Genomic DNA, 25,117 nt, shown 5'->3' on the forward strand with positions numbered 1-25,117 from the left:
CGAAAAATGTTGTGAACTAAAATAAAATGTATCCGAAAAATTTGAAAAGCAAACGATAAAATCAAAATTCGTATCTTCTTAAATGAAATATATTTATCTAAGGTACAAATTACTATTCCATTATTACCTATATCCATTGTAAATTTAATTCTGTGGCAAGATTTAAAATTTTCTAAGCTTTTAAGGAATATGGTTACAATCTTAGCAAAAGAGAATGCATGAAATGCAGGTTTCAATTGTGAACAATTTTGATTTGACATTTTGCTCAGAGTGGCATAACTAGGGGCCATAAAACCTCGCAATTAATGTGCTTAAATTAATAGCTTAAAATCAAATTAGTTCTTTCGGTCGGGGGGCCTACGAAGGTAAGTGTTCGTAGGATCTACGAAGGTCTTAAGACAAGATCCGTGTGGACAAGCTCATTGGGTTAACCGTGACCAGCTAAGATGACTTTTAAACCCCATGATTCTTGAGCTGCCCCAGTAGCTAAGGGTTGATTTAACAACTAAGACCTTTGAGCTCCCAGAGTCGCTAAACACCTCTTCTCTCAGTGTGGGCCAGGCTGCTGGGTCGGGGAAATGCTGGGACCCTGCAGGGGCTGGGGTCCTGATGAAAGCTGAGACAGGCAGGAAGTCAGTGGGTGGGTAGGTGTGCGAGGAGAAAAGGTGCACTTCTGATGGGCTGGTGTGGAGGTTGCTGGCTGGGAGAGGGGATGGGTAATCTTCCCCTTTGTGGAATGAAAGCGGATTATCTCTCAGTGATAAATATTAAAAGGGATGTCCAGTAAATATAAACCGGGCTGTGCTTAAGTATATCTGGGTTTGTGGCTGGCAGAGCTGTGGAGCTGATGCAAAGTTCTGTGCGGTGCCAGCGTGAACGTTCCCCAGGATTCGTTGGCACCAAGGTGCCCATTGAATCCCCGTCGTGTGTCTGGGCTTTGCACACAACTCGAAAAATGTTATTTCTACGCCAGCAGCACTTCGGGATCCCAGCTGAGATCAGGGCCCCGCTGTGCTGGGCGCGCAGTGTTGCCGGTTGCAATGTTTGGTGTTTTTTCCTGAAAACTCCAGCTGCTGGAGTCAAGTGATTACGTGAGAAGCTCGGCTTTTGTTTAAAAAATAAGCAAGTTCGTTTCCAGCCATCGTGGCGGCACAGAAGAACTGGCCGAATGTGACTTTTTTTCCCTGCTCGTGTGCAGAGGGTTCAGTCGGGGCCTGGTTCCAAGATACCCCAGCTGGTGTTTTAGCTGACTCTGTAGGGGGTGCATGTGTTTTAGATCCAGAGATGGCAGATTTGCTCCTTGCAGATGACTAGCCCAAGGGTGTTTTTTTCAACGGTTACTTGAATTGGAAGCCCCCGTGTGGCAGGAGCCCCTCCGGTCTCCCCGCCTGGCGCTGACCCCGCGCTCTCCCTGTAGGTCTTTGTGAAGTCCCACATCGACTACGATCCGGCCAGCGACAACCTCATCCCCTGCAAGGAGGCAGGGTTAAAATTCACGGCCGGGGACCTGCTGCAGATCGTCAACCAGGAGGACCCCAACTGGTGGCAGGTGAAGACAGCTGGGAGGGGCTGAATCCCCCACCCTTCGGCTTGGTTGGGTTCTGCCTTGCGCCCTGGGCCAGCTCCTAGAGGCTGGCTGGGATGGGGGCGGTGGGATACTGAGGCGGGGAGGGTCATGCCATATGGAAGTCCCCCCCCCAGGCATGTAGGAGCTGAGGGAGGGGACCCCACAGCCGCTGCTGGTCTGATTGATGGGATGGGGTGGAGAGCAGCCGTGGAGAACTGGAGGGTGAGGGTCTGGGGATGGGGGCTGTGTGTGTGTGTGTGGGGGGGGGTGTTGGAGACTGGGACTGTGGGGCTGAGTCTGTGGGTGACCCCAGGGCGGGGGTGCTCCAGAGGGTGGAGGCCCTGGAGGGCCCCGGGCATGGGGCTCAGGGTTGGGGGGCTGGATGGGTGATTGCGTGGGGCCCCTGGCAGGCTCACCGTGCCCGGGTACCGTTGCAGGCCTGCCACGTGGAAGGGGGCAGCGCCGGCCTGATCCCGAGCCAGCTGCTGGAGGAGAAGCGGAAGGCGTTCGTGAAGCGGGACCTCGAAGTCCCCCCCACATCCGGTAGGAGGCGCCGGGCGGCCCTGCTCCCCCTCCCCGGAGCGCAGCGAGGGAGCCGGCCAAAGCGCCCCTCTGCCTAAACCCTCGCGCCCAGCCTGTGAGAGAGACAGAGACGGGAGGGGAGCATGGAACCCCACGAACCCTGGCTGTGTCCTGACGGTTTTGCCGTGGCAACGTCCGGCCCGCCCTGGGGAATATCTCCCGCCGGGGCAGCACCCCGATCCCTGCTGGAGCTTGTCGCAGCATCTGATTGCAGCTCCCCCCCCCCCCCCCCCGGCTCTCCCTGCCCCATCCCGCGCTGGGCTTGCCCACGGCTGAGCGAGTCTCTTCCGCTCTCAGCAGGCTCCCTGTGCGGCAGCATCAGTGGGAGGAAGAAGAAGAGGATGATGTACCTGACCACGAAAAACGCGGGTGAGTGCCCCATGCTGCCCACGCCCTGGGCGGGCTTTGCACCCACCCTCCGGCCGAATCGTGGCCCTGATTCCAAAATTGTCCTTCCCCTTCCACTCCGTCCCCCGTGCCGGCGCTGACCGTTTGCTCCTCCCCACCCCGCCCAGAGTTCGACCGGCACGAGCTGCTGATCTACGAGGAGGTGGCCCGCATGCCGCCCTTCCGCAGGAAAACCCTGGTGCTGATCGGGGCCCAGGGCGTCGGCCGGCGCAGCCTGAAGAACAAGCTCATCATGTCGGACCAGGCGCGCTACGGGACCACCATCCCATGTGAGTGCAGACTGCCTCGGGGCCCCTGCCTCCGTCCTGCCCACCCGGCCCTGTTCCCAGGCCTTCTGGGGGTGCTCTCCCCCCTGGAGCCAGCGCTGACCCCCGAGGCCCACGCTGATCTGTTTTCCCTAATCTGACCCCGGCTGCAGAGGGGACAGGTGCTGAGTGTGACGCGTGACTCGCCCCTCGGGGGGGCGCTGGGTCCCTTTCCCATGCCCTGCAGCAGGCCGGTGTGGGCATCTCTGCCCCAGGCACGGCCGGCGCTGGGGGAAGCACCTGGAGGTTTGGAAGGAAGGCAGCTGGGGCGCCGGGCGGAGCGGGCTGGGGGGACCCGCCCCCTGCGTGCAGGTGGAGATGAAAACCCTAGAGCCGGCGGTTCCTGGGGATGCCCATCCTGCAGCAGAGGGGAGGAGAGCCAGCCAGCCTCCACGCTGTCCTGGGGCCTGACTCGGATCCAGTGCAGCCAGAGCGCCCGTCCCGCGCAGCAAGATCTTCCCAGCCCCGGGGGCTCATCGGAACTGGCACTGCAACCTGAGCTGGCTGCAGCGCTGCTGCTTGTGAGATGGGCACCATAGAGGGGGGAAGGAAGGGAGCCCCCCACGGCGTGCCCGCGCCTGGGCTAGCACCACCACTCCTGGGTGCAGAGAGAGGGCGGCAAAGTGGAGGGAGCTGGGGGAAGAGTGACGGAACGGATCCCGGGGGGTTAAAGAGCTAAGCGGGCCGGATTCTCCGTTGGTGTAAATGGGCACCAGCCCCGATGATTCCAACAGAGCTGGGGCCGATTGACCCCCGCTGGGTCCGGGGCCCAGGGAGCTAGCTTGGCTGTCCTACGACAGCCTGATGAGGGTCCGGAGGCCTGATGGCGAGTGGGCCCTGTGGAGAATCGCCTGCGACTGTAATTGCCCCGGAGGCGAGGGCTCATGAGGTCACTTTGCAATAGAGCAGCACCCCCTGGTGATGAAAAGTCCCCCCTGCACCTCCGCCGCCTGCCATCCACATCCCGGAGGAGGGGGTGGGCTCTGCGCAGGGGAGGGGGCTGTGCAGGGGGCTTTGTCAGGTGAGACGTGATTGAGCCGGAGAGGGGGGTGTGATAAATAAGGGTGGAACCAGAGTCACACCGAATCTGAGCTCGAACACTGAACCGTAGAGAGAGCTGGTTGGTTAATTGCCCCCCCCCCGGTCCCGTCCTCCCAGCCTCCACGTGGCCCCTGAAACACCGTCTCCGAGTCGGGCTGTCCCGGTGCCCGTCCCAGCCTGAGCAAGGGAAGCCGGCCACGCTGGAGACTCCGCAAACGAGGCGGTGTCGAGGTGGCTTCCGCCGCTGACACGGCTCAGCCGGGCGGCGTCGTAGGCTTGGGATAGAAGCGGGCCCGGGCCCCAGAGCTGGGAGCGAGATCGGCAGGTTCCCAGCGGTGGGGAGTGCCTGCGCTTTGGGTTCTGCCTTGGCCCAGTGTCGCGGGACAGGCCAGCCACGGAGCGAGGGCCGGGAACACGTCCCAAACTTCGGGTTGTGGTTTTGATTCGGGCTGATCACCCAGCGTGATCCCGGAGTTGGGGGGTGTTTGGGTCTGGGGTTCTGGTTCTGCCCATGTTGGGAAAGGTCACAGAGCCTGGCACCAGCTCTCTGGGTTCCTGGAGTTGGGGGGTGTTTGGGTCTGGGGTTCTGGGCCGGTCCCCTCTCCGGTCGCTCTGTGATCCGCGCTGGCCGCAGCCGTGCCATCTCCTTCCTGTGTCCCTTGGCAGACACTTCGCGGAAGCCCAAGGAGAGCGAGAAGAACGGCCAGGTCTACTGCTTCGTGTCCCGGGGGGAGATGGAGGCCGACATCAAGGCTGGCCGCTACCTGGAGCACGGGGAGTACGAGGGGAACCTCTACGGCACCAAGATCGACTCCATCCACGAGGTGGTGGAGTCCGGCAAGATGTGCATCCTGGACGTCAACCCGCAGGTGGGCGCTAGGCGGACGGCCCCGGCCGGGAAGCCCCGAGTTATACTGGAGGGGAGGTTAGGGCTGGAGAACGGCCACATCTGGGGCAAAGACAAGGCAAGCTTTCCCCCTACCCACCCCAGCCACCTGCCCCAGCCCTGAGTGAGTCCAGGGCCCCTCAGCTGAGCCTGGTCATACGCAAAGGGTGGGAAGGGAAACCGAGGCACAGAGAAGGTTCGGGACAGAGCCAAGTGTAGAACCCAGGTTTCCTGGTTCCCAGTGCCCTACCCACTGAGCAACACTGCCACACACCATCCCTCCCCCCCGTGGCCATAGCTGGCCACGGCTATTGGTTACTGGCTGCCAGGGCTGGATCTGAGCCAGGGGGCTAGCGGGAAAAAGCTCTGGGTCCCGTTCCCAGCGCCCCAGCTGTGCCGTCTCCCTTCATGCGTGTCCCCGTTGGAAGCTCGCTGGTCCCAGGTCCGCGTTGACAGGCCGGCTCTGTGCTCGCCAGGCGGTGAAGGTGCTGAGAACGGCTGAATTCGTCCCCTACGTGGTTTTCATCGAAGCCCCGGACTACGAGACGCTCCGAGCCATGAACAAGGCGGCGCTGGAGAGCGGCGTGGCCACGAGGCAGCTCATGGTGAGTCCACGCCAGTCCCCTGCCCCCACGTGGCGGCACGAGAGGACGGGGTCACCCGATCACCTGGCCCACGCCGTGAGCTTGGCCTGCATGGCCCAGGCCGGCTGAGCCGGGGCAGGCCTGGCTCCCACGGGTGTGTCCATGTGGACATGTGCCTCTGTCCATGAGCACGTGTGCGACGCGCACTGGGATCGGGGCTTCTTCTTCCTCGCTGGTCCTTCCTGGTGGCCTTCGTGGCCCCTTCCGGGGCAGGGGCTCAGTGCTGCTCCGTCCAGCGTCTCCCTGAACGTGGGCGATCTCCCAGCCGAGCGCATGGTGCAGGCCATTTCCCCAGGTGCCCAGAGCCACCCAGGAGAGCTGTGCCGTTACCCTGGTCTGGTCGCTGGCATGGCAGGTGAAACTCCTAAGCTCCAGGCAGGGGCGGGCTGGTGTGGGCAGCCCCTGAGGGAAGATGAAATGATGGATGGCAGGGAACTGCGGTGGGTGCTGTGCTGTTCCGGCTGCCAAGCGGCTGCATTTTGCCAGGAGGGGGCGGATGGGTTGGCCACACCGGCCTGGTTACACGACGACGTCTCACGTGTATTGCAGGGGATTCTGACCCCGTTGTGCTCGGTGCAATAGGAAGGCGCCGTCACTGCCCCGAGAAGCTTTATTGTCTTTTAATGTATTATATTCTGCCTCCCTCAGTCCTCCATCTGCACTCAGTTGATTACAGGATTCGTCTTCACTTCCTGTCCTAAAGAGCTGAACAGCGTTGCTGGGTGGCTGTTCAAACTGCTGCCAATCCCCTCCCCAGAGGTAGCTGCATCTTACCTCTAGGATCCCCATATAAGAGGCTGCCACGCTCCACCCCAGAGGTAGATGCCTCTTAGTGCTGGGGATCCCTGCACTGACAGCTTGCTGCGCTCCTCCCCGGAGGTGGCTGCATCTCAGTGGTGGGCCAAGCCAGCCCTGCATCGTTTGCCCCTCTCTGCTCTTCCGTGACGCCAGGCTCCCTGGAGGCAGGCGCTCGTCCCCCAGCCGCCCCTGCGCCCAGAGCTCTCCGAAGCACCGAGGAAGGGGAAGGCTAACGGGCGGCACCTTTGCTTGTGTCTGGGCAGGAGACGGATCTGAAGCGGACGGTGGACGAGAGCTGCCGCATCCAGCGGGGCTACGGCCACTACTTCGACCTCAGCCTCGTCAACGACAACCTGGAGTGGACATTCCAGCAGCTGCAGGAGGCCATGGAGAGGCTGAGGGCCGAGCCGCAGTGGGTCCCTGTCAGCTGGGTTTACTAGGGCTGCGGGCGAAGGCCGCCCCACGCTGCCCTCCCCACCCCACGGAGGGCGCTGCCGAGCTGCCTCACCTCCGCCCTCCCTCCTGCACAAAAGCCAAGACCCGTCCTCGGAGGAGCTGCGGCCCGGGACAGGTCTGGTCCCTCCGAGGGCATGAGCTGCCGGCGCTGCCGGCCGGGGGCGAGGCAGAGAACCGGGGGGGCTCCTTTAACGTTCCCGGTCCCCCTCCCCCAGAGTTTGAACCGGCTTTGCCGGAGGTGGAGAGTTTCTCGCGGGCATTGCTGAGGGGCCCGCCCCGTGGAAGGACCCTTCCCTGCCCTTGACCCAGGCTGGCTGGGCACTGACCCCCCATTTCCTTTCAGGAAGGGTTCGGGGGGCCACGGGGAGGGGTGAGAGTGCAGCAGAGCAGCCCCACGCCGGGCGGCATCCAGGACGCCAGACACAGCCTCTTTAGTGCTAGCAGCGGGCGCTGGGTCCCCCTTTCCAGCCAGCCCCACGGCTGTGCCTGGGGCCAGATCCCGCCAGCCGGCCGAGGGAGGTGGGCATGCGGAGGGGCGGGTGAAGCATGCCGCAGGAGGCGCGCGGAGCTGGGCGTGCCAGCTGGCACCTCCCTCCACCCCTGCGGGTTCCCCCCTTCTCCTCCAACCGCCCGCCGCAGGCCCACGCGACGTCCACCTTCCCAGTCCAGCCTGCGCTGCCCTCTCCACGCCCATCATCGCCAGCAGCTCCCTCGAGGACCTCTGGGCAGCCCAGGGCCGCTCTGGGCATCCCTTCACGCCAGCCTTGGCCAGGCGTGATCTCACTCGGGACCAAGCGGTGCAGGAACAGACCCCGTTCCTGGCCACCTCTCCTCACCTCTCCCCACTGAGCCAGCGGGGCCGGGACAAGGGTGCCCAAGAGGTTCAGAGCCCATCCCCGGCCTAGAACGTAAGAGTCTCTCTTCACCCATCTCCGGGGTTCGCGGCAGGAGGTGCGTCCACAAGAGAAACGAGTGCGGCGGGCTCAGCTGGGTTCTTGGATAAGCATTGGAGACTAACTGGCTAATTCCCTACCGGCACGCCGCAGCTGCGGCTCAGCAAAGACTGCTTTGTTACCGCGGGGCTGGCTGTCCGGATGGAAGGTGGGATTGGTAGAGGGGGTTGTTAATTTAGGAGGAAATTACAGCCTGAAAGGGGCGATGCCCTGCCTCACCTGCTCCTCCAAAAAGACCCATGATGGAGTCATCTGGGGTGAGCCACTGTCCTGGACGCTCCAGAGTCCCATTTGGAAGCACAGAAGGAATCTTCTGGGAGGATCTGCACCAAGCAAACCTATAGCTATCTCACTGCCGAAAATTCAGCTCCGTTTACACACCAACCGCTTGCCTCCCAGCGCTGAGCCGGATGGATTATTCTCCCCTCCCCCCTTCGAACATTTGCACATGTCCCAGCGATGGTCTGAAAAGCTGCCCCGTCTCCCCACACCCGTCTTCGAGTATGTGATGGTGGGGCTATTGAAGGGGAACTGCGGCACCTCTGAAAATCAAGAGCTTTAAGGTCCAAATGGTTGAAGGAGGCAGCCGGGAGGCTGCTCCTTGTTGTTGCATCACTGGTGTAGGACACAGGACATCTGGGTTTCATTCCCTGCTCCACCCCAGCCTCCTTGGCAAGTCGCTTCGTCGTGCCGTGCCTCAGTTTCCCCATCTGCCCAATGAGGATAAGTTAATAATATCTCATGTGAGTGGGCTGAGGGTACGTCTGTGAATGTAGGTGAGGCCCTCGGAGACTTTGGGGATGTGGGGGAACCTAGAGTTAAGTCATACAAGCGCCGAAATCCTTTTGAGGATCTGAACCGTAGACCCCAGCAGTAGGTTTTGTACGTGGCCAAAGGCTTTATAAAGTGACAGCAAAATAATCCTGGGGTTAAATAAACCCCATAATGATTGTATAGGTGGAGCCAGCCATGGGCCTCACTAGGTATAGGGCAAAGGAGACAATTGCACCCCTAGACCTTGGTTTGTCCACCCCAATTTTTCATGTCTCTCTGCTCCACTTTTTGCCTCCCACGCCACTTAGCAGGGTGGAATATGATCACATAGAATGTCCTAGTGCAACATTGCCCGGCTCCCATTTGTCTGCCACGGTGCCCTTGGGGTCAGCCAGCAAAATGCAGGGTTGGGGGTATCCTCAGAATGGGGGGCCAGCTGGCTCTGCGTTCGACAGTCGGGCCTGTCGCGAATAGGAATAGAAACGGTTTTCATGCTCAGAAATCATTAGGAAAAAGATCGGTAAAAATAGGAGGGGGCCAGGGTTATGTCTGTGACCCTTGGCCAGCCCAGCAGACAGGCTGTGAGAGCCGAGCCAGGAAGGACTTGTGCCTCTAACAGGCCATGAGTCTGATCACTCCATTTTCACAGGCCCTGCTGAGGGCAGTGCAGAAATATGAAGGGATCTAAGTAAACGGAGGCTGCTCCGATTCCTTCCGATCTGATCCTCAGCCCACCGGCTTGTTAGCAACATGGGAGGGAAGTGATGAGGGGCTGGGGGTTTGTTTATTCATTTTTTTTGGTAATGACTTTCATCTCGCAGAAGTTCTTGAGCTGAATCCATGCACAGACTGAACTGACTCCATTACATTTTAAAGCGAGATGATCCCGCCCTCCATTTACTTACCTGCCACAGGGCGATTTTAACCCTCTGCCTCAGTTTCTCCTAGTGATAAGGGTGATAATGATGTTGCCCTCCTTTGCTAAGCACTTTGAGATCTACTGGTGCAAAGCTTTAGATAACAGCTGGCTATTATATCGCCACAGGACCTGGGAACCTCACCGCATCACGGTCATTTCTGAAGCGCCTAGAGGCCTCAGCTGAGATCAGGGCCCCGTTGTGCTCGGTGCTGTATATACCCGGAGACTCCCTGCCCAGAAGGGCTTCCAGTCTCAATACACCAGGGGAAACTGAGGCTCAAAGGGGTGAGGAAGTGACTTGCCCATGGTCAGTCAGCGACAGTGCTGGGAATAGAATCTCTTGACATGCGATCCAATTCGGGCACCTTCCTGCCTCCTCTCAGTGTCAGTGGACTTTGGATCAGGCCCTGGAGTCTGCATCTTCTGACTCCCGGCCATGGGGTCCCTGCCCACAAAGTCTTTCCCTCCGACCCAAACCCAGTGGCGTTGATGCAAAGACCCCATGGATGTCAGTGGAGCTGGGATGCTTCCAGTTTTGGGTGCCCGACCTGGCATTCCTGGGGCCTGATTTCCACAGGTGTGGAGCATTAACTGCTGTCGCTGTTAGTTTCCGATTCCCCCCACCCAGGATCTGTTTGGGGCCCCCATTACTCTGGGATCAGAGACCCCCCCCAGACTCTTGCTGTATTTATCCTAAGTCAGGAGCCCCAAATTGGGGCCCCTTGTAAAAATCTGGGCCTTAAGTTCTTGTTTCTCAAATCGCCGCAGTTCCCCTTTAAAAGCCGCTGTCCCTAGGGTCTCCCCGGCCAGCCGGCACGGTGTGGGGGGGCCTGAGATGGCGCTGGCAGAGAGCCAGGAAGAGAGGCCCACTGGGAGGGGGTGAGCCCAGCGCTGGGATTCCTTCCAGCGTCTGTGAGTGAAGCCGTGATGGGGTGGGGTCGGGGAAGCATCAGAAGAGGCTGGTCTGGATTAGCCCCTCTCCCCCTCAATGTCTGGCTGCTTGCCGGGATCTTCCGGCTCTTCGGGAATCTCCCCAGGACCCGGGGGCCTGGAGCGGGGCTCTCCAGTGGAAATCTCCCCAGAACCCGGGAGCGCAGAGGTCGCTGTGAGATGCGTGAGCCTGAGGGGCTTAACCCGCCCAGATAAGTGGCGCAGGTTGGAGAACGGGCCAGAAATTCTGCTGGCGTCTGATCCAAACCATTTCTACCCGCCCCGCGTGGGAGGAAGGCTCTATCGAACCCCCGTGCCCCATTCACCCTTCCCAGCCTCCCACCCCAAATTCCGATGCAGCCTCCTTTTGGGAGGGTGCTCTCCAAACCGGCCTTATCCCAGCTCAACGGACCTCCCTCCCTCGCTATTAAATGCCCCCTTGCATTGCACCCTCCTTTTCTGTTCCCACCTCCGTTGTGTGAGTGACACCCCCCCACCCCCGGCTCCCAGTCTCTTGCCAAGACCCCGTCCCACGGGTGTATTTTACCTTTGTAAGATAGTAGCTATAACACAGAGAAGAGGATTTATGGCTCTTGTTTTTAACCGCCCCCCCCCCCCACTATATATTTAAAGAGAAATTGGTCCTATATCGGTGTCTGCCGGGCGAGGGGGGTAATGTAGAACACTGATCAAACGCAGCGTCCCAGGTGCAAGGCAGACATTGACCTCCAGTAAAATTAAAGGCTCTGAAATTGGAGTATTTGCAGGGGGGGGGGGGGGGGCTATTTTTGGTGGTTATTTTAATTTTTGGCTTGAAGGATTGAAAGCCTCCCAGATCATCCGAAGGGTTCGGTGTCCAACAGTCACCGGCACGCTGGGCTCGTTGGGTCATTTGGGCCCCGTGCGAGGTCCCTGGTGAGCTGGGCCCAGAAAGTTCTGATTTGTTTGTGGATCCGAGTGACTTTTTTTGCCCCGAGGGATGTTTTGCGTCTGTAGCTGACTGTGTGAGAGAATGGGGTGGGGGGGGGGTGAGTTTATTTCCCTGTGTCTGTATTCAGGGGGTGTGTGTCTGTGTGTCTGTCCCTGTGAGTTTGTGTCTCTGTTTCTGTACATGGGGGGAGGGTGGGGGGGGGTTGTGCGTGCGCCTGTGCTTGTATCTGTATGCAGCAGTGTGTGTCTGTGTGTGGCCAGTTCTTGCAATTTTTATCACAAGTTTCACAATGTTTGTTTATTAGTCAAATCCCCAGCTCCTGGAGTCAGGTGATTGTGTGCAAACCTTAGCTTTTTTTTTAAAGTCATTTTCTGTCCCTCATGTGTGTGGTGAAACTCCTGCCAACACAGTCCCGAAAGGCTTGGACAACTTTTGGCAAATAAAACTGATTATTTTTTTAAATCGCACGACTTTTAAGCCAATCGCCTGATTTCCCCCCCCCCCCCCCCCCCCGGAGGCTGGACTGATGATTTTTGAATATTCGGGGTAGGCGACACTGATGCCCTCCATGTGTGCGTGTGTGCACGTGTGCATGCAAGTGTGCATTAATGCATGTGAATGTAGCTTCTGATGACAACGTAGTCCCTGTTAATTTGACATTTGATCTGTGGGGTTTATCCAGGGGCGGTGACTAACCTCAGTTTTTTACACTAAGCCGGGGGGGTCTCAAACTTTTTTTGCTGGGACCCCCTTTGAAAATATTTCAGGCTGTGACGTCCCCCTCCCCAGAAAGTGATGCCCCTTTATCCCATGCCACCCTTCCTTATGTCATGCCATCCTAACTTCTGCACTGCTGCTGGGGGTGGCGCTGCCTTCTCTGGCCACCCAGCACTGGAGGGCTCTGGCTGTCAGCCCTACGTGTGCTGACAACTCGCAACCCCCCGCTAATAACCTCGCGACCCCTTGTGGGGTCCCGACCCCCCTGGTCCTAATCCCTTTTCTGTTCCAAGCTCTGTTTCCTACTGAAGGGTGGAATTAACTTGATTTAAAGACTCTGTACATTTCCCCTGCTGGGTGTGTCACTCCAAGACACTAGCGAATGATCCCGCACGGCTCCCTCCCGCAAGAGAAAGGGACGTGTTTGCTCTCGGATTTCCACCCTAGTGACCACTGGTCTCTCCTGTTCCGCTCCCAGGCCTCGGCGTCTCCGTTAGGCTTTTCTAAACACACACATTTAGAACGATTTGATGTAAAAGTTGAGCAACAGCAAGTTGGAAAGTGGGTTCTTCCCCCCCCTTCCCTTTGTTTCTGGTGAACGTTGCTCGTTTCCTTTTCCCTCCCTCCGGCGCCTGGTATCGTCCGTGTCCTAGCCTCGTGTTTGTTAAAGAGCGAAGCGGCCTGATGTCCACGTGGCCGTGGCACGCCTGCTAGAAGCCGGCTATTTTGGATGGTCCGGGCCATGTTTACGCCATGTGCCCCTCCGTTCTTTGAGGCCTCTCGCCTGTTCCCTTTATTTCTAAACCTGGCGGGGCTTGCTGCCTGAGCCCCGCCCGGTGAGCCCGACCCCACGGCTGGGTGTGGATTCCCCCCCCCAACACTGCTTCCGGCTCAGGAAGGCCGAAGGCCCCCTGCCTGGAACATGCCTCGGATGTGGACGCCCTCGTGAGAACCCGTTTCTCTCTGGGCTGGGCACGGCCCCCGAGGTTTCTGCCAGGTTGTGCCTGGTGAAAAGGCCAGCGCCTCTCATGCCCCGCAGTCGTGGTCTGCGATGGGCTTTGCCAACTCGCCCAGGGCTTTATGTCCCCAAACGACCAGAGAGCTTTGCTTGGAAGTGGGTACCCAGCACCTGTTAGCCCCCTTCTGCCCCCCAGATCATGTGTATCCCCCTCCCACTTGCCTGGTATTGGATTATGCCCAGTCCCACCACGGATCCGTGTTAACACCATCCTCATCCCACCTGGGGTGCCATGCTAGCTGGCCAGGGCAGAATTCATCCCTGGCAGAAGGTTGGCATGAACCCTGCTTCCACGTACGCCTTGATCCTGGGCCTGGTGCTGGGCCTCTGCAGAGGGGTGACTTTCAGCAGGTTTTATGGCCCATGGGCCACACAATCCAGAGGCCACGTGTGGGCAACACCAGGGACTAACCGGCTTGGCAGAGAGAGAGGGCAGCTGGGGTCCGGGCACCCGCCACGGTGGCTGTTGAATCCACGTGGCCAGTTCATCTGCTGGTGCAAATCAACAGAGCTCCAGCGACATCAGCGGAGCAATGGCGTTTTACACCCGGGCAACTCTACTTCAAAATATTAGGTCCCCCCCGGCCTCCCCTGTCTGTCTGTCCCTCCTCATCTCTTTGACTGGCCTGATGAATGACTGACGGCATTTCCCAGCCCCTTCTCCTTCTTTTTAGACTTTTTTTGTACTGCCTCTTTTATATTCCTCGTTGCTTTCTGAGTTGTGTGGCTAGACGCTGGGAGGCCTGACCCCGTACTTTTATTTTATTGTTCGGTCACACGAGATGATCCCATGTACCTGCCAGCGAATGACTCCTTTTGTTCCTTCACAGTTACTTTTATTAAATTTTAAAGCAAAAAAAACCTCCACAAAACCCCATGATGATGGCTGTGTCGTTTTTGTCGTGTCCTCCTTGGTGCAGGCATTTAAGGCTCGTCCTCCAAGGAAGGCAGGTGACTTACACTGCTGTGAAATTGGTGTGAGAGGAGACAGGCGCCCTCTGTGCCTCAGTTTCCCCATCTGTGAAAGGAGAGGTAATAATACAGGCTGATCGCCTGGGGAGATGCGAGCCACTCCCCGGTCTGATGTGGGGAGCCCTGACTCACCCCCGCTGTGCCGAGGGGCAGCCGTGCTGATCACGGCTTGTTCTGCCCTGCGCCCGCCTTACAGCCGGCGTGTCTGAAGTGGTGACACATGTGCATGCATGCGTGCGGCTCACCATATCTGAAGGAGTGAAGAGGGGTGTGTGTGGATCAGTCTATCTGCAGGGGGGGCGTGCGTCCGTTTGTCCGGAGCAGTGGGGCAGTTCAGCCCAAGCAGTGAATGCCCTGGCTGGGCCCTGCCCACAGCTGTGACTCCGCAGCGACTCCACTGAGTTTGCCCGGCTCTTGCTGGGTGCGGCCAGTGTCTCCAGACGGTACCGAGCAAAGGGTTAACAGCCCTTGTGATCTGCTGGGCACGGGGCCAAGCTGGCGCTCTGCCCGCCTGCTGCTCCCAGCCTCGCCAGCCCATAGACTCCAGCCTGCCGCCTGCACTTGGGATTTGTGCTTTGCTCTGCATCTAGCAGCAATGTGGCTGCTGCTTCTCCTCTGCCTCTGCCTGCTGGCCTTGGGGCGGCTGGGCGTCCGCTACTTCGGCCCCTCGGGGAACCCCTTTGCCTGGGGCCCCCTACAGCCCCCCAGGCCGCTGGTCACGGACCAGAAAGTCAGGGACAAGGTCCTGAAGCAGGGTAAGTCCAGACCAGCGCGGGAGAGTGACACGGGTATGGGAAAGAGGGTGAGCTGCTGCAGTGGGGTCATTAACCCTTTGTAGCGTGGTTCTCCCCTTCCCCGGGACTCTGCGGCTCTGGCCCCATTAACCCTTTGCGCTCTCGTGCCAGGCTTTGCCCTGGAGAAGGTGCCACCCAACCTGGACGTCATCGTCGTCGGCAGCGGGATCGGGGGCCTGGCCGTGGCAGCCGTCTTGGCCAAGGCCGGCAAGCGGGTCCTGGTGCTGGAGCAGCATGACCAGGCGGGGGGTTGCTGCCACACCTTCCAGGAGAAGGGCTTTGAGTTTGACGTGGGTAAGCGGCCGGGGCCGGGGGAAGCCTGTTGCAGGTTTGATGCTCACCAGGGAGAGCTTCAAAGGAGACTCTGGATTGCACCGACCCGGCGAGCCGCCGCTTGGATCTCCTAGCTTCTTGCATGGGTAGAGGGCAGCTGGGTTTGAACCGGGGACTGCTGGGTGAGGCTCTCAACCCCTTGGGTCATGCTCACTCCCCCCCCCACGCTGACACAGGCCTCTCTGCAGAGTGACGCCGGGACACGGGGCAAGGTTAGCTGAGGTCAAAACCACAAAAAACCACCTCACTTCCACCTCTCTGAAGGTGACTCTCAGAGCAGGATGAAGGCTAATCGGTTTACTTAATTCCCTAGCATCTGCCGCTTTTGTCCTGCAGCTATAAGCCCTGTGGACCGCGAGGGTCACGTCAGATCTCGTAAGCGAAGCAGCGTGGGGCCTGGCCGGTAATTGGGTGGGAGACAGCCCAGGCAGTGGGGTCGGTGGGGCTCTCTTCCACGGGCCCCCGGCCCCGCCGTGGCACTGGGAAAGCTGCAATTTGATCCCAGCAAGGGGGAGTGGCGTGTCCCCTGTATGTGGCCCTGGCTGTCTCGGCCCAGATCTCCCCTTCTGCACGCTCCCCTTTCTCTCCAAGCCTTACCTCAAAGATCTCAGCTTCCAAGCCCCTCCCCGCTCCATAGCGTGCCTGGGCTTAACCTTCATCTCACGCCCCCCCCATGGCCTGGCAGGCATCCACTACGTGGGGCAGATGCACCCGAAGGGCATGCTGCGGGTGGCTTTGGACCAGATCACGGACGGGCAGCTGGACTGGGTGCAGCTGGAGGACCCCTACGACACCGTGGCGATAGGGGACCGGCTCTACCACTTGCACTCGGGCAAAAGAGGCTTTGTGGCAGCGCTGGAGAAGCAGTTCCCAGCGGACAAAGAGGCCGTCAGGGAGTTCGTGAGGCTGTCCAAGGTGAGCGCTGGGGGGGGAGGGTCACCGAACCGGTCCCTTGACGCAGCAGCACCGAGAGTTGTCAGCTGACCTCAGGGCCCCGTGGTGCTCGGTGCTGTACGTGCGCTCAGCAGCAGACAAACCTGGCCCTGACTGGTTGTTAGAAGGGGAAACCAGAGGCACAGAGACGGGAGGCGACTGGTCCTGGTCACGCAGAGCAGGGAACCGAGCCCTGGCGGCCTGAGGCCCAGTCTGATGCTCTGACCACTGGGCCATGCTGCCTCTTGAGGCAGAGGGGCCGTTGTGCTGGGTAGCCCCTCTCCCGGGGAGGAGGAGGAGGAGGGGGCTCTGCCATGCCAATTAGCACGCACGTGGGGAGGGGGTGTTCACTCTTGCCTTTCCCATAGGTGGCGGCGACCCGGGTGCCCCTCGTTGCCATGCTGAAGATGATCCCCCACTGGCTGGCCACGCTCCTGATCCGCACAGGCCTCATTCCCTGGATCTCCCCCATCTTTCAGATGGCGGTCTCCAGCCACAGCCAGGTCATGGAGGGGCTGACAGCCAACAAGGACCTGCAGCTGGTCCTCGGCTACCTTTTCTACGGTGAGGTGGGCCCAGCCGCCTGCCCCCAGGGCTTCCCGATGAGGAAGGGTGCCCTGGGGCAGCGGGCTTGCAACCGTGGGACGGGTGTCCTGCCGCGCTGGCCGGCGAAGGGCTCCCGGGAAGGGGTGCGTGGAGGAAAAGCCGCGGAGGGGCTCATGATAGTGCTGAGGGGACCGGGTTCAGGCTTCACTGATGTCTTGGTCACCCCAGCGCAAGGTCTTGGCCTCCGGAGTGGGCATGGAAGTCCCATTGGGGGCTGGTTGCTTTTCGTGACACCGTTTCCCTCGTGCCCCCCCCCAGGCGTCCCCCCCAAGGACTCCAGCTTCCTCATCAACGCCCTCTTGATCCACCACTACAAACGCGGCACCTGGTATCCACGCGGGGGTGCCAGCGAGATCGCCTTCCACGCCATCCCGGTGATCCAGCGGGCTGGCGGCGCCGTGCTGGTGAGAGCCCGGGTGGGCAGGATCCTGCTGTCCGCCGACGGTGGCACGGCTGTGGGTGAGTCCCCGGGGGCGACTGGGTCCCAGCCCATCCCCACCCCGCCCCGCAGACGGCAGATGGGCTAGGGTCTGGCGTCCTTGCCTCCCGGCAGGAGTGACTGTGCAGAAGCGGGGCCAGGAGGAGAAGGTTTACGCCCCCGTCGTGATCTCGGACGCTGGAATATTCAACACCTTCGGGACGCTGCTGCCTCCAGAGATCAGGAGCAAAGCAGGTAAAGGGGCGGAGTAACCCCCCGGGAGCTCAGTGGGGACCGCGTCTGCCCCACCCGGCTCCAGGAGCCCGGCCTTGCAAATGACTGGCACTTGCAAAGGAGCGATCCAGTGGGCGGCAGGCAGAAAGGATGGGCGCGACTGCCAGGAGCTTCACGCTGCCTCGCCGGAGCTGGGCTCGTCTGCTCCCATTGCCGGGGAGAGGGCACGGGCATGACGCCCCGTGGGATTGCACCCTGGGCTTCTGGAGTCCAAAGCATGAGGCTCGTCCGCTTGTGCTGAAAGGCTGAGAGTGATACCAGGCGGTCTCAGACTTGTCGCCCTCCATGGCCCTGACACTAGAGGGAGCTAGTGAGCCAGTCTGCGTTAGCCTGGGGCTCGAGGGCAGTCGCCAGCCAGAGCGGTGCTACCGGGTTCCCCCTGCCCCGCCCATCCGCCCCCCGCCCCTCGCTCGCCCTTACAGGGATCCAGTCCGTACTCAGCATGGTGCAGCATGGGATGGGCTCCTTCCTGGTCTTCGTGGGTCTCCGAGGGACGACCGGGGAGCTGGGCCTCAAATCCACCAACTACTGGATCTACCAGCACAACGATCTGGATGAGATGTAAGTGGGAGGGCGCGGCCCAGGGCGGGACGCTGGGCCCGGGGGCCGAAGGTCCTTGGGACCTCTCTTGGTTGCTGCCTCAGAGCAGGCGGAGTCTGGGCCCCATGCCTCGGGCAGCAAAGAGCCCGTGGTCTTCTTCAGAAGCACCGAGCATCAGAGATCCTAAGGGCCCAGGAGATCAGCACATTGCAGCCCCACGGCCCCGGCCCCATTCCATCCTTTTAGCTGCGTTATGGTAGCGCCGAGGGACCCCAGCCGGGTGCGCAGAGTAAGAGAGGCGCTTACAATTGAACCAAATCTCTGCTGATTCCATTCTGCCCTCTCAGCCCCTTGCCTAGACTTTCAGGTGGGATTTTTCCTGCCCTCCGCGGCTGTGCGGCATTGCCGCGTGCTGGCATCCCGCCCCGGAGGTGGGGGCGTTTCAAGGACGAGTAACGTGGTTCCCGTGCGTCCCTTACCTGCCACTCCGCTGGGGAGGTGAACGGGAAACGTGATTAATAACGGAAACCGTTGTGCAAATGGAAAACGCCTCGTTTCATCAGGAGAAGCGGATCAGAGCAATCAATGGCTGAATTCAATAGCAGGGGGTCTCTACTTTAAGCGCTGTAGATGGAAGTGGTTATTGTAGCAGCTAAGGTCCCATTGTGCTAGGTGCTGTCCAGACACACGGTAAGAGGAGACCGTCCCGGCCCTAATGAGTTTACCATATAAGTAGATGAACGACGAAAAGGGGAAGGGGAAACTGAGGCACAGGGAGGCGAAGTGACTGGCCCAAGGTCACCCAGCAGGTCGGTGGCAGCAGCTACCCACTAGACCAGGCTGCCTCTTCCAGTGCTCTGCTCCCCTTACGAAGGGCACGTCTACACTGCTGTGGCAGGGTGTGATCGCAGCCCAGGCTAGCGTGGATGAAACGCAGCAGCGTGTGCTGCAGCAGGGGCCGCACAAAGCCCGCCCAGCATCCTGGGTCAGTTCTCGGGCCGCTCGTCTGCTCTGCCGCAGCTTCACTGCTCCTGGCTGGCTCGGCTGCGTCTGTCGCCCCCTGGGACGGCAGCACAGAGGTTCCCTAAGGGGATGGCTGTGCTAGACACGCGACAGCTGCAGTGTAGACACATCCCGCAGTGATGGAGAGGCGCTAGCTAGGTGGACAGGACTCCATCGGTGATCACACTGGGGGCCAGGCCGGCTTCATTTCGTCGCACGGGGCAATGCACTTTGCCTAACTCCATAGTGCAGCCCAGCCCCCGGCCTGCCGCGCTAGACGGCGGCGGTGGAGGGACAGGCAGGGAGCTCCCTGTGTCCCAGCTCAGCCGTGGACGCAGAGGAGCCTGTGACCTCAGCCCCTCGCCCCACGGCGCGCTGTGACCCAGAGCTGCTCGGCTGCCGGGCCCCAGGGGTCGATGTCAGACCCAGAGGACGGGGCTCAGGGGAGCGGTTTGCGGTTGAGTTCAGACTTTTTCACTTGGATGGGGGAGGCGATGGAAACCCCCCCTTCCCTCCCCAGCAGAAGGCATTCTGCCCCTGCCAGCCATGGGGTGGTGCTGTCACTCCATGCACAGGAGAGGGTGGGGGCAGCTGGCAAGGCCGGCTCACGGGTGCAGAGAGTTGGGGTGCAGCCCCCCCCCCCTCCATTCTACCTCTGCCCAGGAGGGCTGGGATCCTGCCGTGCCATTCGGGCCCTTTCTGGTCCTTTCAGGATGACCCGCTATGCTGCCCTCAGCAGGGAGGAGGTCAGTGAGAACGTGCCCATGATGTTCATCACCTTTCCATCGGCCAAGGACCCCACGTACCACGAGAGGCACCCAGGTACCCGCCCGGAGACCAGCAAACGTGTCCTAGCAACCACTGGGGGGGTAGACCAGGGGGGCATCTGCCCTTGAAAGGGAGGCGGGCAGGGGGAGTGTGCAGGGTGAGGGGGAGAGAGAGAAGCCATGCCGGGGCGGCACAGCCTTGAGATGCCCCTGGGTAGGACGCAGCGGGGGAGAAATGAGGACATTCCTGTTCATGGAAGGTCAAGGAGATGCCACCTGGCCCAGGGCCAGCAAGACCGAGCCGGTCCTGCCGGGGTTAACTGGGGGCCGTCTCCGCACCTGCCGGCCATCCCCCTCCGTTTAGAAATGAGGCACTGAGTCAGTGTCGGGGCGAGGCTGATTAACCAGTGGAACGAACTCCCAGGGGACTGGGGGATTGTCTATCTCCGGACGTCCTCACGCCGAGCCGGGAGCCCTGGCTGGAAGAGACGTGTCTGTCAAAGGCAAGTTACTGGGCTTGCTCCAGGGCAAAAGGCAATGGCCCTGTGCTCGATGGGAGGGCAGACGAGACGGTCGAACGGTCCCCTCGGGCCTTAAGCTCTGTGAATCCAAATGTCGGTCCCTTCCCTGCGGGTCAGGCTGCACAGCGGCGGGAACGGAGCCGTGTCGGACCGCGTAGGCTGTCCCCAGGGATTCCTGCCCCAGGGGGAAGCGTCCCTACCTGCCAAGCAGGCGACACCGTTGAATCCAGTGGTTTGTGGAGGGGCTAGATTGGAGGCTGGGTGTCCTCATGGGCGTCGACATCGACGGACCCAGTCCCGTGTCTTTCAGGCAGACGCCCGTTCCCAACGCACTGACTCCAAGCGATGTGTTGCCCTGGCCAGCTACTGCAGTGGGCGCCAGACGTTGTTCTCCCATTGTGGGGGGCTGACCCAGCGTCACAGAGTGGGGGAGCGTTGGTTGGGGCGGGGGCCCGTTCAGGAGGCCACCGGTGCAGCGGGAGGGTCTCCAGAGGTTTGGGCCCAGCTTGATTCAGTTCTTTCCTCTGTCCCCTCCGTGGTGGCGTGCTCCAGGCCGGTCCTGCATGACCATCCTGACCATGGCTCGCTATGAGTGGTTCGAAGAGTGGGCAGGGGGCTCTGTGAAGAACAGAGGGGCTGACTACCACGCCTACAAGATGGAGATCGCCCAGCGGTTGCTGGACGCGGCCTTGGAGAGGTTCCCTCAGCTCCGTGACAAGGTGACGCCCCAGTAGATTCCTTCAGCGGGTCTGTGCTGGTTTTGACTGGAGGGCCAGGAGCCATTAGCCCCATAGACCCATTGCTCTGTTCTCAAGGGCTCCAGTAGGACCCAATGCTCACATTGATGTGTGTATGGCCCTGCACGTAGTGGGTGAGGGCAGGTCCCCCTCAGCCTCTTGGTCTCTGGGCCTGGTCCTGCTGTGGAGGACGCGTTCTCAACTTGGTGGGTCGGGGGAAGGGGGAGATCCCCCAGGGATTATGGGAACGAAGGTCCCATGAAGGCCGGTCGGCCACCACTTGATAACAGTGCTGGGCCGGTCCAGAAGGGGCTTTGCTGGAGCCCGTCCGAGACGAGTCATGGGACCGGGTGGCAGCCGAAAGCCACGTCCACACTAGGAAAATAGGTGGCTTCCACACCCGTGTTAGAGCCCTAGTGTGGACGAGGCAAGGTGTAGCTTGAACGCAGGCGGGCTGGCCAAGGGCCCCCTAGTGGCGAGCCCAGCCATCAGCCCGACCCAAAAACCCGGTTCTGAAAAGCAACCTGAGAGCCCGTTTGGTGGCTACAGGGGAGCCTTGGGAGCCAGGCTAAGCCCCACGGCTTGTGATGAGATCCACTGCACCGGGGAGAGGGAGACAGACAGACAGACAGACACACGTGTGTACATAGCAGGGCACGCAGGACCTCACTCTGCCGTGTCGGCACTAGTTTGTTTAGGTGTTAACACATTTTCACACACACCCCCTTTTCCTAGTGAAGACAAGTTTGTGAGCATGTGTGCGGGTGGCGTGGGGGGCCCAGGGCAATGGGGCAAGGATCCTGACCTTGAAGGACACATTATGGGGTCCTAGAAACTGTGCCTGGGCGGCCCCAGTAATCGGGGGGTGAGGGGCAGAGTGGGGGTCTGGAAGGGCTGGCAGTGGGGGAGTGGGGAGTTGGCCTGCATTTTGTCACCCTCCCTCCGGGCAGGTGGAGTTCCTGGAGGCAGCCTCCCCACTCACCAACCAGCACTACCTGGGGGCGCCCCGGGGGGAGATGTACGGGGCTGAGCACAACGTGAGCCGCTTCGAGCCAGCCCTTGTGGCCACCATGCGGGCCGAGACGCCCGTCCGCAACCTCTACCTCACGGGTAAGGGCAGCCTCCCTCCCCGGGGCCGGCCCCGCCCCGCCCTTGGCCAGTGGAGCTCTCCCCGCTTGACCCAGGTGTTGGGGTGGCCCAGCAGGCCTTTCTGTGTGTGGGGGGAGGGGATAAGAGGGGTGAAAATGGGGAGCCCTGGGTGGGCACCAAGGGTAGGGCACTCTTTGCCTTTCTCACCTTGGGAACGGCAGGGCGGGCCGGCGAGCAATGAGTGGGGGCCCTCCCGGCCAAGGGCTGGAGGGGGGTGGAGGAGCCTGGCATGCTGGCCATCCAGCCGGAGCTGCCGGGGTCCCACCCCCGGCCTGCTGGGTTGAGCCCTGACTTCCCAGGAGCGGGAGGGTTCCCTCACAGCCGTCTTGGTGGAGCTGAACACAGAGTGGGAATCCCCCCTCTGCTCTCCCACGCCCTCGCTTGTATCCCCATCCCAGGGCAGGACGTCTTCAGCTGCGGCCTGGCCGGAGCCTTGCACGGCGGCCTCATCTGCGCCTCTGCCGTCCTCGGCCGCATCCTCTACGTGGACCTGCTGCTCCTGAAGAAGAGGCTCAAGAGGCAGCGCAGCAAGAAAGCAGCCTAGGCTCCTGGGATGGGACCCTCATCCCTGGCCACGTGAGCCACGGGCTAGCTGCCCCACCTCCGTCCTTTGCTGCTCAGCCTTGCTGTGGCGCAGGCTCTGTGGGTCTGTCTACAGTGCAATTAAAAACCCGTGGCTGGCCCGTGCTAGCTGACTCGGGCCAGTGGGGCTTGGACTAAGGGGCGGTTTCATTGCGGTGTAGACCCAGCACTCTACAGTCACACTTTGGACTTCACCAGCCTCGGTTACCACTTGCAGAGTGACCCCAACATGCTCCTAGTCCCAGATTTCCCCCCAGCAGTGTGTTCTGCACTGTCCAGCCCTCTCCTAGACAGTCCAGATAGATCAGGTCCATTGCCCCTCTGAGTGGAGCAACATACGACAGTTTGCCAACTTAAATGGAGTTACACACACAATTCCCAACCCGGGATTCGTTTTGATTAAAGAATCAAGCAGGTTGATTTAACTGCAAGAGCTAGATTTTAAGTGAGTACCAGTATAAGGCATTAAAGTCAGAAATGGTTACCAGAGAAATAAAGATAAAACACTTTCTAAACTTAAACTAGGCTTCGTTCCAGGTGAAATTCTTACTAGTAACGTTGCTGACCAAATTCGCAGGCCAGGATCTGCTCCCAAAGGCTGTTTTTTTTGTCATCTTAGATGAAAGACACAGAGGGCTGGCTGGGGGGAGAGAGAGAGAGAGAGAGAGAGATCCTGTGGGGTGTTTTTGCCCCTCACTTTTGTAGTTCAGTCACCCTTTGAAATGCATTTTCCTGAGGGTTACCCCTGGATAAAGTTCATTCCTGCTGGGAGGATGGAGACAAAAAGTCTGGTGGTGAAAAAGGGTCCATGTTGTTCTTTGTTACGATGCCCCCTGCTCCTTGACAAGGAAGGTTTGTTCCTGCCCCCCATTTCTTGGCAAAGAATGGCCGCGTGCCACCTGGCTAGAAGCATCAGCTTGTCCTTTGTGTTGGAGGAACTGATTTAGTTTGTCCCTGGCCTTGTCTGGTAACCACACCTCAGGCCTGATTTCAGCTGATGTTCGTAACTGTACATAAAATGTTATTACACCCGTTTCACCAGGATATTACTGACCAGCGCGTGACTAGTATTCAGTGGATAGTGCACAAGGCGTATCGTGTGCAAAGATTAGTGCACTAGTGTGTAGGGTGTGAATACAGGGTGCATTCGGGCACACTGACGCCAGCTGGGAATGGCGTCCCTGAGAAAGGCACTAAAGGGCTGGATGGAGGGTTGGTGCCTCCCTCCCACCTGTCCCTGCAAATATTCCAGTCTGTGGCAGAGGCCAGAGGGTGCAGCTACCCTGTCTGGGCTGCGACGCATGGTTCGATGCCTGGACTGGAGGCGGCGGTGCCCGGCTGGATGCCCAGTCCTGAGGCTGCAGTATCAGTATGGCTGGCCAGAGCGTGACCATTTCAGAGGCTGTGGAGCGGTGCTGCAGCCTGGTGCTAGTCCAGATGCCCAGCCTGGAAGCTGCCATCCCCTCTATGGCCAACCAAGCACCAGCTGCCCAGCGTAGGAACCCATGCTAGGTAGGAGACTCGGGGCAGCTCAGGGTGGTACCAGCACTCCCCAGCGGGAAGGTACAAGTGGGTGAGATAACCTCTTCTTTAGCCAGAGTTGTCTGCAGTTGGTCCCAGCTGGTTTACTCCCCACCCTGTCTGACCTGTGTGCCTGGTCTGTTACTCGAGAAGAAAGCCAATCCCCTGGCATGGGCTGGTCCTTGATCTTCCTTCCTGCCCTGCTGGCGGTTTGCTTGTTTCCCACCGCTCCCCGTTTCTCAAGAGTAAGTCACGCGACGTCCCGCCCCGCAGGGACGCGTGCCCAGCTAGCACCTGGTGGATCACAGTGGGGGCTGAGCACGCATGGCAAATCTGCCCCAAGGCGGGAGCCGTTGGAAAGCTGGGCTCATGCAAATAGGTGTCTGGTTTTTAATCCCGGCTATGTCAGCAGACCAGGACGGGATGTGCGGCCTGTCCGAATGAAGGGGATTGCCCCAAAGTAATGCCTGACGCTGTCACTCAGTTTCGCCACGCAGTGGAAACAAGCAGCAACGTCAACACCCCAACTGTGGGCGACCCCCCTGGGGTGAAAAGGGGGCGCAGGGGGGCTGATGCGCTGCAGCGCTCTGAACTCCTGGCTCGGCGGAAGCCGAGATTTCACTGCTGAAGACGCAGCACGCTTAGCTCCCAGGAACCTTTTGGCTTGCTCCAGCGTCCCAGCGCACAGCGCTTGGAGGGCAGCCGGGACGCTGGCGGCGGGGGCTCCGACGCCTGGCTCTGCTGCACCACGGTCACAGCCTGGCCTGCCGCACACGCTTCCAGGGAGCTAACGGGAAACGTCTGGCCCAGCCCTGGCAGGCCCACGCCGAGCCTGGCCAGGCTTTGCCAGCTGCATCCTGGCTGCCAGGGGCCGAGCGGGGCCTCACAAGAGGGAAACGGGAAAGGAGGTTTAAAGCCCCTGCTGGCCTGGTCCCTGCCCCACGCACCAGGCTGGTGCCACTGGGAGTTGGCCAGCTGCGCTTAGCAAAGTCCAGAGTGTAGCAACGCACCACGGGATC

At 60.3% G+C, this 25,117-nt stretch overlaps 2 protein-coding genes across 3 annotated transcripts in view; both read left to right on the forward strand.

The window, feature by feature from the left end:
- The window catches only part of MPP2 (MAGUK p55 scaffold protein 2), a 38,817-nt gene extending 25,011 nt beyond the window's left edge, over positions 1–13,806 (forward strand). For both annotated transcript variants that reach the window (XM_067541079.1, XM_067541080.1), the window contains exons 7-13: positions 1,418–1,549; positions 2,005–2,110; positions 2,447–2,518; positions 2,665–2,826; positions 4,570–4,772; positions 5,266–5,394; positions 6,495–13,806. In XM_067541079.1, the coding sequence (XP_067397180.1) occupies positions 1,418–1,549; positions 2,005–2,110; positions 2,447–2,518; positions 2,665–2,826; positions 4,570–4,772; positions 5,266–5,394; positions 6,495–6,671 (981 nt within the window). In that variant the 3' untranslated portion in view covers positions 6,672–13,806. The remainder of the gene's footprint in view (positions 1–1,417; positions 1,550–2,004; positions 2,111–2,446; positions 2,519–2,664; positions 2,827–4,569; positions 4,773–5,265; positions 5,395–6,494) is intronic.
- Positions 13,807–14,313: 507 nt separating this feature from the next.
- On the forward strand, positions 14,314–23,604 carry LOC137148364 (all-trans-retinol 13,14-reductase-like). The gene is made up of 11 exons (XM_067541078.1): positions 14,314–14,656; positions 14,807–14,989; positions 15,714–15,943; positions 16,330–16,525; positions 16,826–17,026; positions 17,121–17,240; positions 17,702–17,840; positions 19,534–19,643; positions 20,662–20,828; positions 21,797–21,956; positions 22,394–23,604. Exons 1-11 carry the CDS (start codon positions 14,497–14,499, stop codon positions 22,537–22,539), a joined length of 1,812 nt encoding a protein of 603 aa, XP_067397179.1. The 5' UTR covers positions 14,314–14,496; the 3' UTR covers positions 22,540–23,604.
- The last annotated feature ends 1,513 nt before the right edge of the window (positions 23,605–25,117 follow it).

This window comes from Emydura macquarii, unplaced genomic scaffold (genome assembly GCF_026122565.2).
Source record: "Emydura macquarii macquarii isolate MOO-44397 ecotype Brisbane River unplaced genomic scaffold, CSIRO-AGI_Emac_v2 contig_629, whole genome shotgun sequence".
Classification (NCBI taxonomy): domain Eukaryota; kingdom Metazoa; phylum Chordata; order Testudines; family Chelidae; genus Emydura; species Emydura macquarii.

Coding starts and splice junctions, on each gene's coding strand:
- LOC137148364 (XM_067541078.1), top strand. CDS start 14,497: ATGTGGCTGCTGCTTCTCCTCTGCCTCTGCCTGCTGGCCTTGGGGCGG. Junction 16,526..16,825: donor CCTCGGCTACCTTTTCTACG/GTGAGGTGGGCC, acceptor GCCCCCCCCCAG/GCGTCCCCCCCAAGGACTCC. Junction 21,957..22,393: donor CCGCAACCTCTACCTCACGG/GTAAGGGCAGCC, acceptor TCCCCATCCCAG/GGCAGGACGTCTTCAGCTGC.